This window comes from Equus caballus, chromosome 6 (assembly GCF_041296265.1).
Source record: "Equus caballus isolate H_3958 breed thoroughbred chromosome 6, TB-T2T, whole genome shotgun sequence".
Taxonomy (NCBI): domain Eukaryota; kingdom Metazoa; phylum Chordata; class Mammalia; order Perissodactyla; family Equidae; genus Equus; species Equus caballus.
In genome coordinates, this window is record NC_091689.1 from 48328080 (window position 1) to 48343081 (window position 15002).

A 15002-nucleotide genomic window follows, 5' to 3' on the forward strand; every position below is an offset into this window, starting at 1 on the left:
CACAAGAATGAAGCAAAAATCTATTTTAGACTTTTTTTCGTTTTATAAACAAATAGAGACACAAGGGGGAGCAGAGAACTTTTTACGTTGTCACATAAAGACATTACGAACTATCGTCTACCATAACCATCATTTCATAAAATGAACATTTTTAACACCAAAAAGGTGGGAAGGTTATACTCTCAGAATTGAAGAACTGGATACATTTTTTTTTTTTGTAGTAGACTGGCCCTAAGCTAACATCTGTTGCCAAGCTGCTGCTTTTTTTTTTTCCTCCCCAAAGCCCCAGTACATAGCTGTATATCTTAGTTGTAGGTTATTCTAGTTTCTCTGTGTTTGACACTGCCACACCATGGCCTGATGAGTGGTACTAGGTCCGTGCCCAGGATCTGAACTGGAGAACCCTGGGCTCCCCAAGCAGAGTGCGAGAACTTAACCACTTGGCCACGGGGCCAGCCCTCACAACTGGATACGTTTAACTTCAAGAAAAATACTACCTTGTCCTTGCCTTTCTCAGTGAACACTTTGTTCCGGTGTGGCAGGGCTGTGAAACCACTGAAGTAGTATAAGGAAGAAACTACTTTCTTGCCCAGCCCTGCTTAAGACTTGCTGAATAACTTTGAACAAGGCACCTTACCACTGGGCTTTCATTTATTGCTAACTACAATTATATTACAAATAAATATTAACATTTAAGAAAGGAGAAGAAGGGGCCGGCCTGTGGCCAAGTGGTTGGGTTCGCGCACTCTGCTTTGGCAGCCCAGGGTTTCTCCAATTCAAATCCTGGGCACGGACATGACACCGCTCATCGAGCCATGCTGAGGCGGCGTCCCACATGCCACAACTAGAAGGACCCACAACTAAAAAATACACAACTGTGTACCGGGGGGCTTTGGGAGAAAAAGGAAAAAAAATCTTTAAAAAAGAAAGGAGAAGAAAAGATATGAAAGAAAGTTTCTAAAAGGAATATATAATAAGAAAAAATTGTTAATTAGAAAATAAGAAAGGCATTAGATTAGTGGACCTCTTGTTTCCCTTACAGTTCTAAAAGTCTATTATTTAACTTTTTTCTGAACTCCTAATAACCTTCCACCTGGACATCAGCTTGTAGACTCTACTTATGTCAACTAGTCCCTTTCAGCGACCCAAATTTAATAAAGAAAAGCACAGATTTTTTTTTTTCATGTCACTCCTTTTGTTCAAAAGCATTACATGGCTACCAATTGTCAATAAAATATAATCCAAACTATTCAGCCTGGTATTCAAGGCCCTCCTCAACCTGGTCCTAACCCATATTTCCCACAATTTCCCCCCAAAAAACAACTGACATGACCTGAATAGGTGCCTTTATTTCTGTTACCCTTTCCCCCTGTTTCATTTCAACAAATATTTAGAGAGCTTATTGAGCATCCTCTATGTGCCAGAATTTGTGTCAGATACTTCAGCAAGTTCAAAGATGAATCAGGCTCAGCCTCTGCTAGAGTGACGGCCCATCCCAGGTGGCCCAGGACTATCTTGGATTTAGCACTAAAAGTCCCTCATCTCGGAAAACCCCTCAGTCCTGGGAGAACTGAGACAGCTGATCACCCTAGCCTCTGCCCACAAGAAATTATGAGGATCTTAAGATCCTTTCTAACTTAGAAACTCTGCCTGGATGCATATTCTTTTCCCCAACTTTCTTCCAAAGTAATTATTTTGGACTTCCCTAACAATTAGCTTACTATCAAAGACTATTCCCAAGCAATGACTTCTGTGTTTGTACCACCTTCTAGACTATGAACTCCTGGAAGGCAGAGCACCTTTCCAGGACTCCACAGTGCCTACTAGTGCCTTACATATAGTGACTATAAAATGAATGTATGTTGACGTGAATAGAGGAGAACTTGGACAAAATAATAGCTCAGGATTTTTTTTCTTAATTAAAAAGTTTTTAAAGTAAAACACGTATGGAAAAATATTCAGGTGGATGATTGTTTTTCCAAAATTAACAGCACCCAGACCAAGTCATAGAACACAGCATCCCTTCTGAGTCATGAACCCTCAAAGGGTAACCACAATCTAGATTTATGACACCATATGTTAGTTTTGCCTGGTTTTGACTTTTACATAAATGGAATCATTCACTGTGCTCTTTTGCACCTGATTTCTTTCACCAAACTTTGTGCGATTCATCCATATAGTTGCATGTCACTGTCGTACATTTGCTCTCATTGCTGTATAATATTCCCTTATGTGAATATACCAAATATATTTATCCATTCTTCTCTTAATAGACATTTAGGTTATTTCCAGTGTGAAGCTATTACATATGCTGCTGAGATGAACACTCTAGTGTCTGTTTTTTGATGAACAGGTGTATGCATTTCTGTTGAGTATAAACCTAGGAGTGGAATTGTTGGGTCATAGCGTATATTCTGTTTTAATAAATAGCTAAATAGCTTTCCAGAGTGGTTGCACCATTTTGTCAATTTATACCCCCATTAACAGTGTATGAGAGTTCTGCATGTTCCACTTCCCCTCAGATTTGGCATTCTCTCTTTCTTTCCTTTTCCTCCTCCTTCACTTTAGCTGTTCTGTCGGGTGTACAGTGGAATCTCATGTGGTTTAAATTTCGAGTTCCCAGATGACCAGTTGCACACCTTTTCCTGTGTTTATTGTTCACTGGGATATTCTCTTTGGGGAAGTGAAGGGTAGCCCTTTTTTTAAAATCTTTAACCCTTTACTAAAGCCCATGCTGTCATGGTGAAGCTCCAAATAATTCCAACCTAGGTTCAGGAGAGAACAGACTCGCCAAAACACCTTGGCATTCTGTCTCTTGGGGTCCCCCTCGCCTGGACAGCATCGACGAGGCAGGGGGAGACGACTTTTATTACTCCTAAAAGCAAAACTCTAGAGGGTGTTTTCCAAGAGGTGGAAGTAAAGAAAAGAAAAGAACTACTGGGTCCAAAAGAACTCCCAGAAACTGCCCTGGGCCATCTTGGCCCCGACTCCGGCCCGCCCGGCAGGGTATCTGGCGCACCATCTCCCGGGCGAGAAGGCGGTGAGGGGACGGGTATCTCTTAAAGCAGAAATGTTAACACCCTCTTAACGGCGACGTTGAGGATGGTGGGGCCCGGAACTGTTTCCCCGTGAAGGGTTCCCCGCCCGCCCGCCCGCCGGGAGCCGCCTGAGGGGCGCCGGGGGGACGCGCGGCGCGGCCGGCGCGGGTCGGTTAGCTGTGAAGGTGAGAAGTCGGGGGCTCGGCGGCCGGGAGTCGCGAGCGGGACCGCTGCTCGCACGCCGGGTGGGGGCTTGCGTCTCGCTGACGGAAGGAGCGGGATAAACCGAGTCACGTTTTCCTACCGCGTCAACGGATCTCTCAAAAAAGAACCCTCGGCATTTCGTAGCGGCGCGGGGGTCCTAACGGCTGCGCTGCGGGCCGGCGGAAGCGCGCTGGCGCCGGCTCTGTCACTGCCGGGCGCGGAGCAGCCGAGCGGCGTGGGTGGCCCCTGAGGTGGGCTGTTGAGCGGAGCCGCAGGGCCCAACCGCAGCTGCCGGCGCGGGCGGCGGGAGCGCGGCTGTCCCTGTGGCCGGCAGGTGGGAGGACGGCCCCAGAGCCGGGCGCCGGGCGAAGCGGGTGGGCCCCACAGCTGGGCTGGGCCGAGGGGCAGGGGTCCCGTGGCTCTGGAGAAACTAGCCGAGGGCCGCGGAGCGCGGGCGACGATAGCTGCGTTTCCTGAGCACCGCGGGGGCCCGAGCGCCCCCTGCTCCAGTGCTGGAGATCCCGCGGTGACCGAGATGCACAGAGGCCCTGCCCTCCTGGAGCCTGTATTCTCGGGAAGGGACAGACACGAAAACGCATAGACACGTAATAAAATGCCAGACGGTGATCCATCTTCTGAAGAAAATATACACTAGGGAATGGGGGGGGGGGGGGGAACTGGTGTATTAAATTGAGGGGAGGGAGAGGGGAGGACCTGAGCAGCCCTTTCTGAGGAAGTGTCTTTGGACCAGAGACCTGAGGGAGTGGTCGAAGAATACTGCAGGCAGAGGGAACAGGACTGAGGAAGAGGGAACCGTGTTGCCTTTGAAAGATGTCCACCAGGGGTTTAAGTGCTGTGCAGACGAGATTAGCTTTGCAGGTTCTTGCAAGGTGAAAATTGGAATTTTCTTAGAAAATTATGGATCATTCATTCATTCAGCGCTGAATTCATTCGGGTCTTTATTCCTGAAATGTGAGAAAGGGTAAGCGCAAGTGCCCTTGGCAAATACTCTTTTAATTTTATCCCAGTTTAATACGTTGACTAAATTTAGAATTTCCATTGATTTTCAAGTAGAGTTCATCTGAGTTAATTTTGCAAATAACTAAGTAGCACCTCACCTTTTAAGAAAAGTATATTTGTTTGAGTTAAAAGAATGGTGGGGTTGTTTTGATTTTGTTTTCTCCCAAATGGCAATGACCTAGAAGACAAGAATTAGCAGACAGAGGAAAGGAGAGCGATGAGGCTGGGGGTGGGAAGGTTGAAGAGAGAAATGAAAAGGAAAAGGTAATAAGGAGACCTGGAATAGTCAAAGCAGTGGTTTGTCCTAATTCTCCTCCGCCTCCTCATAAACTCAGGAAATAATACTGGTGCTTCAACATACAGCATCTCGGCTGATCCCCCAAACTATGCATCCAAGTCAGGAGAGCTGGTAGAGGAAGAAACAGACTCAGACTTGCTAACTGGTTGTGCAGAATCATGATTTCTGATTCCCCTGTAGCCCACTTAGCGGTTTAGGCAAAGGTGATTCTATGAGGAGGTGGCTTGCTTTAAATAGTTTAAATTTTATATGGCAAAATAAGCCACATTAAATCACAAAATTTTATTTTATTTTTTAAATTATTTTATTGAAGTCATATTGGTTTATAACATTGTGTAAATTTCAGGTGAAATCGCAGAATTTTATAACAGCAAGATCACCTAATCCAGTCCCTGCTCATTTTGCTGATGGGCAAACTGCTCGGTAGTGACAGAGCAATGACTCAAAAATATAGAGGTTCTGTTTTCACCATATTCAGCCCTCATTTCTCTCCCCAGAACCCTTAACTTGATAAAATTCTTCCACTGACTACTGAACAAATGGAAGGAGCTCTGTTGAGGACCCCAGAATTGAGTTAGTCTAAGGCATCATTAGAATTATATGAGGTTTCACCTCCTTCCACAAGTATTTGTTGGTGTGGCCTTTGGCCAGGGGGCTAAGCCACAGCTTCTTGTCTCAAGGAGCTTAAGTAGATAGAGCACATAAATAACTAGCCAATTACAATTTACAGGAAGCAGTGCCTTGAAGACGAATTGGAGGGAGAGTCAATTCTTAGTATAGCAGAGAGATGGAGAGCAACAAACACGATGTGAGTATTAAGAATTTATATTAGATTGGTATCAAATTGTTTTGTGATGTTTATGTTAATAATCACATGCCTGTCGTCTTCCTAAATTTTTCTTGTTTTCATAATGTGTGACATAAGTGATGGTGGGAGAGACTGTTGCAGCCAATGGAGTTGGTACATCCCCACATTCTTTCTATTTACAATTAATTAGTATTTGCCATTTGTGGCATTTAGTGCTTTAATATTATCAAGAACAATAAGAATGATATCTGTGTTCAGCATTGTAATTGCAAACAGGCCTCGGTAAAATTATACACAACTGGTCTTGAGGGAATCTCCCTGAGAAAAGCCATGGCTGTATAGATGTGAAGAGTATTATATGAATGTGCACAATAATAAGAGCTATTCTTATAGAGCAGACTCTAGAGTGTAACTGAGTCATATTACTTGCAAAGCATGGCGATGAAGATCCACAAAAAGGTGTTAAGTAATGTATGAGCCTCTGGAATGGCATGGGGGTAGGGTAGGCATCCATCATCTGGTGGCTAAATTTCCTGAAGTCAAGGGTTTACCATGAGTGATCAATCTAGAAAGACTTTAAGTAAGCTTATTCTCTGGGAATTCACTAGTGTCTGAATGGCTGGCATCTCAGACTGCCCGATTTTCCCTGAACTTGTTGATGGTCATGCTAAGGGAAGCAGAGCAGGGGGAGCAATTGCTCTTCTTTAGCATGTTTTCCAGAAGATGGATCTTTTGGAAAATCTAAAAAGTCAACACATTTTTAAAAATGATATGTTTAGATAATTGTTAAGACTGCTTTGGAAAGACATTAGAGGAAGTACTGTAAGAGCAAGATATGAGATAGAAATTAGTCAAAGAGTGATCGTTTTTTTAAATGTCTTTATTCTTCCACCGATCAAGAGCAAAGATTCTGTGCCCCCTGCCCAACCCAGTTCCCCACGAGGCTCTCCTTGTTGCATATTCATTTAATTTAATAACTAGATTTTACTACTTAAGAGTAGGAGTAACTTTGTTTTCCATTTCAAAAATCATAGGATAGTCTACCTGTATTATTTGTGGGCTTGCCAATTATGCCAACCTTATCATTATTAAGATATCGTATATCATTGTTGTTTTATTTAAAAGGAAGTACATGTCTGTGAAACATTCCAATAACACAGAAATTAAAGAACAAAGTCCCCTGAATTTTGATGGGACTTAAGGATCAGTGAAGATTCAAGATGGTTGTTGCTGTTGTTACTGGCGTTACAAACAGTGATTTTACTTTTGACAAGGCCATTTTGACATAGCCAGATATATGTGGCTGTGAAAGTTTGTCCTATTTCATACCTATTAGCCAGACACTATAATTAGCCCTTTGGATGTCCATCTTTGCCAATTATTGTGACAATTAAGTTAGGTAATATATTCTAAGCACTTAGCAAAGTATTTGGCATATAGAAGATGTTAAATACTTGGGAATTTATTATTATTTACATACATTGATTTGTGAGGCAGCTATTATTATCTGACATCAAGGTTTAAGATCTTGAGATAAATTTTCAAGGTCACACAGTGACTACTAGAGCTGGCCTATGACTGATACCAAAACTCTGTTTCCTCTTCTCTTCTACATTGTTCCCCTAGTAGACAGATCAAGAGGTTCAGAATTTAAGAGAAATCAGGAGAAATCAGTTATAGTGTGAAAAAGATAACCTGCATTGTTATCCACCCATTGGATTTCAGCTCAGGTTCAAGAGGACATCAGGAAGGAATACAGAGTTAGAAACAAATCTAAAGACTTTTAAACTTCTTTACTCTCTGGTTCTCTGTAGCTCCTCAGCTTGCTATGTTAGGGAATACCATGGAGGTAAAGTGACACATAAACATCACTTACACAAATCATGATGGGAATCAGACATATTGTTCTTTTATTCAAGTATTATTCCTCTAACAAAATAATTTATGGGATAATAAGTAGGATTTTTTTCCTAGAAAGATGTGGTAATTCTGTATGACTCATTTATTCATTCAAATATTTCTTGAGTGCTATTATATGACAGGCACTATTGGTGCCAGGGACAGCCCTCATGGAGCTTACATTCTAGTGAAGAAAATGATAAATTCTATGAAGAAAAATAAAGCAAGGTAAGGGCATAGAGGGTGAAATTGGGGGGAGGGTTGCGTATTCTAAATAATGTGGTCAGGGAAGGCCTCTCTAAGGTACATTTGAGCAGAAACCAGAATGACGATGATCTGGGAAAAGAGTGTTTCAGACAGTGGGAAGAGCATATATAAAGGCCCTGGATTAGAGCAACAGGTCAGCAAACTCTGTTATAAAGAGCCAAATAGTACATATTTTAGGCTTTGTGGACCATATGGTCTCTGTTAGAACTATTCAACTCTGCTGTTACAAGTTAATGCAGATGCAGACATTATGTAAACAAATGGGCTTGGTTGTGTTACAGTGAAACTTTATTTACAAAATGAGCAGAGGCCCGACATCAAAAGCACCAGCCGTAAAAAGAAAAATAGATAAATTCGGCCTTACAAAACTAAAAAGCTTTTACTCTATGAAAGATTCTAGGTGAAAAGACAGACTATGGAGAAAATATTTGCAAACCACATAATGACAAAGAATTTGCATCTAGAAAATAAAAAGCCCTCTCAAACTCAACAGTAAACTGTAATCAGAACAGTGTGGTATTAGCATAAGGATAGACATATAGATCAGTGGAATAGAATTGAGAATCCTGAAATAAACCTCATGTGTCTATGTTCAGCGATTTTCAATAAAGATGCCAAGGCCATTCTCTGGAGAAAGAATAGTCTTTTCAATAAATGGTGTAGGAACAACTGCATAGCCATATGCAAAAGAGTGAAGTTAGACCGTTTCCTCACCCCATACACAAAAATTAACTGAAAATGGACCAAAGACCTAAAAGTAAGAGGTAAAACCATAAAGCTCTTAGAAGGAAACAAAGATGTAGGCCTTTGTGATCTTGAATTAGACAGTGATTTCTTAGATATGACACCAAAAGCATGAGCAACAAATGAAAGAATAGATACATTGGATATAATCAAGATTAAAAGCTTTTATGCTTCAAAGGACACCATCAAAAAAGTGAAAAGACAACCCACAGAATGGGAGATAATTTTGGCAAATCATGTACATGGTAAGAAACTTGTATCTAGAATATATAAAGACTATTCTGATTCAATAATAAAAGACAACCCAATTAAAAAATGGGCAAAGGATCCATGTAGACATTTCTCAGAAGAAGACATACAAATGATCAGTAAGCACATGAAAAGATGCTCAGTGTCATTAGCCGTTGTTCTTGTTAGTGCCATTGAGTCGATTCCAACTGTTAGCAATGCTGTGTACAGCAGAGCTGAACCCTGCCTGATCTTTGCACCATCCTCTCATCTTCCAGCACTATATCAGACAATGCTGTGCTGCTGTTCATGGGGCTTTCATGGCCAATTTTTTCATAAGTGCGTGGCCAGGTCCTTCTTCCTAGTCTGTCTTAGTGTGGAAGCTCTGTTGAAACCTGCCCACCATGTGTGACCCTCCTGGTATTTGAAATACTGGTGACATAGCTTTCAGCATCATAGCAACATGCAGCTGCCATAGTATGACAACTAACAGACAGGTGGTGCATTTCTCTGACTAGGAATTGAACCCAGGCTACGGCGGTGAGAGTGGCGAATCTTAACCGCTAGACCACCAGTGCTGGGTATCATTAGCTACTAGCGAAATGCAAATCACAACCACAGTGAGATGTTACTTCACACTCACTAGATTGTCTATAATTGAAAATACAAACATTGAAAAGTGTTGGCAAGGATATGGAGAAATTGGAACTCTCATACACTGGTAGTAGAAAGGTAAAATGATACAGCTGCTTTGGAAGAATAGTCTGACAGTTCTTCAAAAGGTTAAACATGGAATTACCATATGACCCAGCAATTCCACTCCTAGGTATATACCCAGGAGAAATGAACACATATGTCCGCGTGAAAACTTGTACTTGAGTGCTCATAGCAGCATTATTCCTAATACTGGAAACAACCCAAATGTCCGTCAACTGAAGATTGGATAAATAAAATGTGATATATCCATACAATGGAATGTTATTTAACAATAAAAAGAAGTAGAGTACTGATACATGCTACAACATGGATGAACCTTGAAAACAATACACTGAGAAAAACAAGCCAGATACAAAAGACCACATATTATATGATTCCATTTATATGAAATGTCTGGAATAGGCAAATCCATAAAGATAAAAAGTAGATTACTGGTTGCCTAGGGCTGGGAGTTTGGAGGAAATAAGAGAGTGACTGTTTATGGGTACAGAGTTTCTTTTTCAGGTGATAATATTGTTCCAAAATTGATTGTGATACTGGCTGCACAATTCTGTGAATATATTAAAAAAACTCGAATTGTCCACTTTAAATGGGTGAATTGTATAGTATGTGATTTATATCTCAATAAAGCTGTTATTAATAAAAAACACAACAGTTAAAAAAATGGGGAAAGACATGAACAGACATTTCACTGAGGAAGATATATAGAGGACAAATAAGCACATGAAACAATGCTCAACATCATTAGCTACTAGGGAAATGCAAATTAAAACCGCAATAAGATATAACTTTGGAATGGCTAAAATGAAAGATAATGCTAACGCCATTTGCTGGTGAGGATGCAGAGAAACTGGATTATTCATATGTTAACGGTGAAAATGTAAAATGGTACAGCCACTCCAATAAAGAATATGAGTTTCTTGGGCTGGCCCTGTGGCTGAGTGGTTAAGTTCGCACGCTCCACTTTGCGCCCAGGGTTTTGCAGGTTCGAGTCCTGGGCGTGGACATGGCACCACTCAACAGGCCATGCTGAGGCAGGCATTCCACATGCCACAACTAGAAGGACCCACAACTAAAAGTACACAACTATGTACCGGGGGGCTTCGGGGAGAAAAAGGAAAAATAAAATCTTAAAAAATAAATATGAGTTTCTTTCTAAACTAAACATGCACTTACCGTATGACCCAGCAGTTGCACTCTTGGGCATTTATCCCAGAGAAATAAATACATAATCATACAAAAACCTGTACTTGAGGGTTCATAGCAGCTTTATTCATCATACCCTGAAACTAGAAGCAACCCAGTTGTCCTTTAATAGATGATAGTTAAACTATGGTACATTCAATATACCACAGAATACTACTCAGTAATAAAAAGGAACAAACTATTGATACATACATGAGGGTGGAGCCTTCATGAATGGGATTAGTGCCTTTATAAGAAGAAGCCAGAGAGCTAGCTTGCTCTTTCTCCACCATGTGAGGATATAATGAGAAGATGGCTCTGTAAACCAGGAAGAGGACCTTCACCAGAACCCAACCATGGTGGCACCCTGATGTTGGACTTCCAGACTTCAGGACTGTGAGAAATAAATGTTTGTTGTTAAGTAACCCAGTCTATGGTATTCTGTTGTAGCAGCCCAAACTAAGATAGGTCCCATTTATATGACACTTGTAACATGACAACTTTGTAGAGATGGAGGACAGATTAATGGTTGCCACTGGTTGGAATTGAGGGAGAGAAATCGCTGTAAAAGGGAAGCTGGGGGATTCTCCTTTTTTTTGGAGATATCCTTCTGATAGAACTCTTCTGTATCTTGGTGTGATGATGGTCATATGAATCTACACATGAAATAAAATTGTGTAGAACTAAACACATACACACGAATAAGTGCATGTAAAGCTGGTAACGTCTGAATAAGATGAGTGGATTGATCAGTATCAATTTCCTGGTTGAGATGATGTATGTTATGCAAGATGTTGCTACTAGGGGAAACTGGGTGAAGAGTATGTAGGATCTCAGTATTATTTCTTAGAACTATATGTGAATCTATAATTATCTCAAAATAAAAAGTTAATAAAAACAACAACAATAAAAAACAGGTGGCAGGCTGCATTTGTCCCACAGGCCATTCAAAGAACGGCAAGGAAGGAATGTGGTGCATCAAGGAGAAGAGTTGTAGGAAATGAGGTTGGGGAGGCAGCCCAGAGCCAGATCATGTAAGGCCTAGTAGTCCATGGTGAAATGTTTAATTTTTTTTTTTCTAGATATGAAGGTAGGTCACTGGAAGGGTTTTGACTAGGGGAGAAATAAGCAGATTTACGGGGAGGGGTTTGGGGAAGGAAGATTGGCCCTGAGCTAACATCTGTTGCCAATCTTCCTCATTTTGCTTGAGGAAGATTGTCTCTGAGCTAACATCTGTGCCAGTCTTCCTCTCTTTTGTATGTGAGATGCCACCACAGCATGGCTTGATGAGTGGTGTGTAAGTCTGTGCCCAGGATCTGAACCTGCAAACTTCAGGCTGCTGAAGCAGAGCACACGAACTTAACCACTCTGCCCCCAGGCTGGCCCCAGATTTATGTTTTTAAGAGAGAACTGTTCCTGTCTGTTGGAGAATGAACGGTGTGGGGGCAAATTTAGAAGCAGAGAGATGAGTTATCGGATATCATATTGGCAGAGAGAGTAATGACTTGGGCGAAGGTGGTAGTAAAGGGTAGTAAAAGCAGTCAGATTCAGCAGGCAGGACATGCTAATGAATTGGACATGAGATGTTAAGGTAATACAGAAATCAATACTAGTTCCTCTGTTTTTAGCTTAAGCAATTGAGGTAGGAAAATTAGAGGAAGAACAAGTTAGCAGAGGAGTAGAACAGGAGCCTGGTGCGCTCCTGGGTACTTCTCCATGTGGAGACATCCAAGTGTGTGGCTTAGAGACCAGGTCCAAGCTGTAGACAGATTTAATATAGGTGGTATTTAAAGCCATGGACCTAGAGGAGACAACCCAGGGAGTGAGTGTATATGGAAAAGAATTTTAAGGATTGAACTTTGGGGACACCCCAGCATTTAGAAATGCTGAGCAAAGGCAAGAAGATAAACTAGAAACCAGGACAGGTTGGCATATCAAAAGCCAAGGGAAGAAATATATTTGAACAAGGAAGGAGTGATCAGTTTTGTCAGATGTTTTTGAGTGGTTGAGTAAGGATAGAGAATTGGTCATTGGATTTGGTGAGATGGAGTTTGTTGATAACCTTGACAGAAGTAGTTCAAATACAGCAGGAGGGACAAAAGCCTAATTGGAGTAGGTTTAATAGAGAATGCTTTAAGGAGCTGGAGGAATTTTACTTTAAAGGAGCAGAGATCTAGGGTGCTAATCTTGAGAAGGACTTAAGAGCAAGAGAAGAATTATTTCTTTCATTTCTGTGAAGCAATATATGTATTATAAGAATTTTTTTTTTTTCTTAAAGATTGGCACCTGAGCTAACAACTGTTGCCAGTCTTCTTCCCCCCTACCCCTGAATCCCCCGAGTACCTAGTTGTATATTTCTTAGTTGTGGGTCCCTCTAGTTGTGGCATGCAGGACACTGCCTCAGCATGGCCTAATGAGTGGTGCAATGTCCGTGCGCAGGATCCAAACCAGCGAAACCCTGAGCCGCCGAAGCGGAGTGTGCAAACTTAACCATTCAGCCACTGGGCCGGCCCAATATAAGAATTTTTTTATGGTGAAAAAATTTATATTTAGAATTAGCCAAGTGGACTCAGTTTAGATGATCCCAGTTTTGTTGGCAACATCCAAAGCATCACAGTCAGGAGCCAGTTGAACGTATGCCCTCTTCTCTCCATTAGGCCTGATAAGGGTGTTGACCTGGCCACGTCAGTGTCATAGAGCTTCTTCACAGCCTGTGTGATCTAGTGCTTGTAGGCCCGGACATCCACAGTGAACTCAAGTGTGTTGTTGTCTTCTATTTTCTTCATAGCTGACTCAGTGGTCAGGGGGAACTTGATGATGGCGTAGTGGTCAAGCTTTTTTTCCTGCTGGTGTTCTTCCAAGGATATTTGAGCTGCCTTCAGAACTGCGGTGTGTAGACACCTTTCAGTCCTGCTTTCTTGGCCTTCAGAGCCTTTGCTTTGGCTTCAGCTTTGGGAGGAGCAGGGGCTTCCCTCTTCGCTTTCAGTACCATCTTCATGAAAAAGGCAAGAATTTTTTAAATGAAGACCTTGATAACCACCAATCTGCTCAAAAAATAGAATCTTACAGGTGTTGTAAGATTCTCGTCTAGCTTCTCACCATGCCATAGTATTCACTTTTCTGAATTTTGTCTTTCTCTAAGGGAAAGTCTTAGTCTTGTTAGGAGGTATTATGATATGGATCTAGGAGAAAGGGAAAAGTTGATGATATACGGGAAATACTTTTAGGATAAAATTTTTTAGTAAGGTGAGAGGGAAAGGAATCCAGTTCTCTGGTGGAAGGGCTGACCTTAGGAGAAGGGGGGCAGGAGACTTCATCCACTGCAACAGGGAGGAAGCTCAGTCTGTGGATACTGATACAGCAAGTGAAGTAGGAAGATAAGGAATTTCTCTTCTTTAGTTTTTCAATGAAATTATCAGCTGAGAGTGAAAAAAGAAGAGGAGATCTTGGAAATTTGAGGAGAGTGGAAAAGATGTGAAATTGTTTTCTTGGAGAGTAGGGAGTGAATTGATTTGGGAAAATAAAGCTTTACAGAACAGTGCTGAGTGCCCACTTGAGATTAGCACCCTAAATGTCTTGTGAAACCAGTTAGCACAGTTGGGGATTTTTCTCCAGCTATGTTTCTTTAGTTATTGAGTGCAAGCAAGCAGAGTAAGTAGAGTTGGATTTAACCAAGAATTGGGATTTTACCAAGGAATACAAAAGAAGGAAAAGAAGTGCCAGGGAGTTCCAAGTTTATGCAAAGGAGCGTTTAGAGTGATGAGTCAAGGAATTGAAGCTGGGTGATGTGGAAAGTAAAAATAGAAGGGTGATGGGCAGCGAAAATTGATAGGGTTAACAGCTTAGAAATCCTGCTTGTGTCAAGAAATTGTTGAAGAGGAGGTGATGGTCAGTGTGAGATGCAAGAAAACAGGTTTTGGACAGAGTGCATTTATTATTAATGGGCAAAGCTGGGGTATCATCATGGGAATAAATGACTGAGGTGGGCTGGAAGACAAGATGATTGGAAATGAGTGGACAAGGAGCAGAGAGGCCAGTGTATGGGATGAGTTGTTTCCACTGGTGACAAAGTCACCAGGAATGATGACAGTATGAGTGGTGTAACCGAGAGAGTGAGTCAGGTTTTAAAATTTCCAGAGAATGAGGGGAAGTGACCCAGGAGATCAGCAGATGATTGCAGTATGCTGATGGCATGTACTTCGAAGGAGCTGAGTTTTTGAGGGACTAGAGGATGAGAAAGAGTTTGGAATAGGCAGTGAGGAGCTCATAAAAGGTACGAATGAAATGCTGAACCTACTTGGTGGTACTTTTAGAGTATTCCGACTTGAGGTACTCTGACTTGTAAGGTCAGAAAGGGGATCATGGAGGGGGAAGTGACATTTACGCTGTACTTTGAAAGATGAAAAGAATTTTGAGAGAAACAGATTTAGAAAGATATTTCTAGCCAGAGAAAATACTATTACTAAGGAAGAAGGAGCTAACACTGTTGGTTCCGCCCACAACTGGTGCTTTTGCAAATCTGCCTTCTGGCTTTTTGCTAGGTTGCCAAGAGCATCCTGGTGTTGCCAGATCTCTTTAACAGTCGGCCACTAGG

At 41.7% G+C, this 15002-nt stretch overlaps 1 protein-coding gene and 1 pseudogene across 4 annotated transcripts in view; one reads left to right on the forward strand and one right to left on the reverse strand.

The window, feature by feature from the left end:
• Nucleotides 1-2784: 2784 nt before the first annotated feature.
• The window catches only part of SLC2A3 (solute carrier family 2 member 3), a 68692-nt gene continuing 56474 nt past the window's right edge, over nucleotides 2785-15002 (forward strand). Inside the window, exons 1-2 of one of the 4 annotated variants that reach the window (XM_023643091.2) lie at nucleotides 2785-3223; nucleotides 5291-5368. In XM_023643091.2, the coding sequence (XP_023498859.1) occupies nucleotides 5348-5368 (21 nt within the window). In that variant the 5' untranslated portion in view covers nucleotides 2785-3223; nucleotides 5291-5347. Of the gene's footprint in view, nucleotides 4225-5290; nucleotides 5369-15002 lie in introns of all 4 variants that reach the window. The other 3 variants (XM_023643090.2, XM_070270966.1, XM_023643092.2) reach the window with 3 other exon arrangements.
• LOC138924769 (large ribosomal subunit protein uL23 pseudogene) lies at nucleotides 12865-13513 on the reverse strand (annotated as a pseudogene).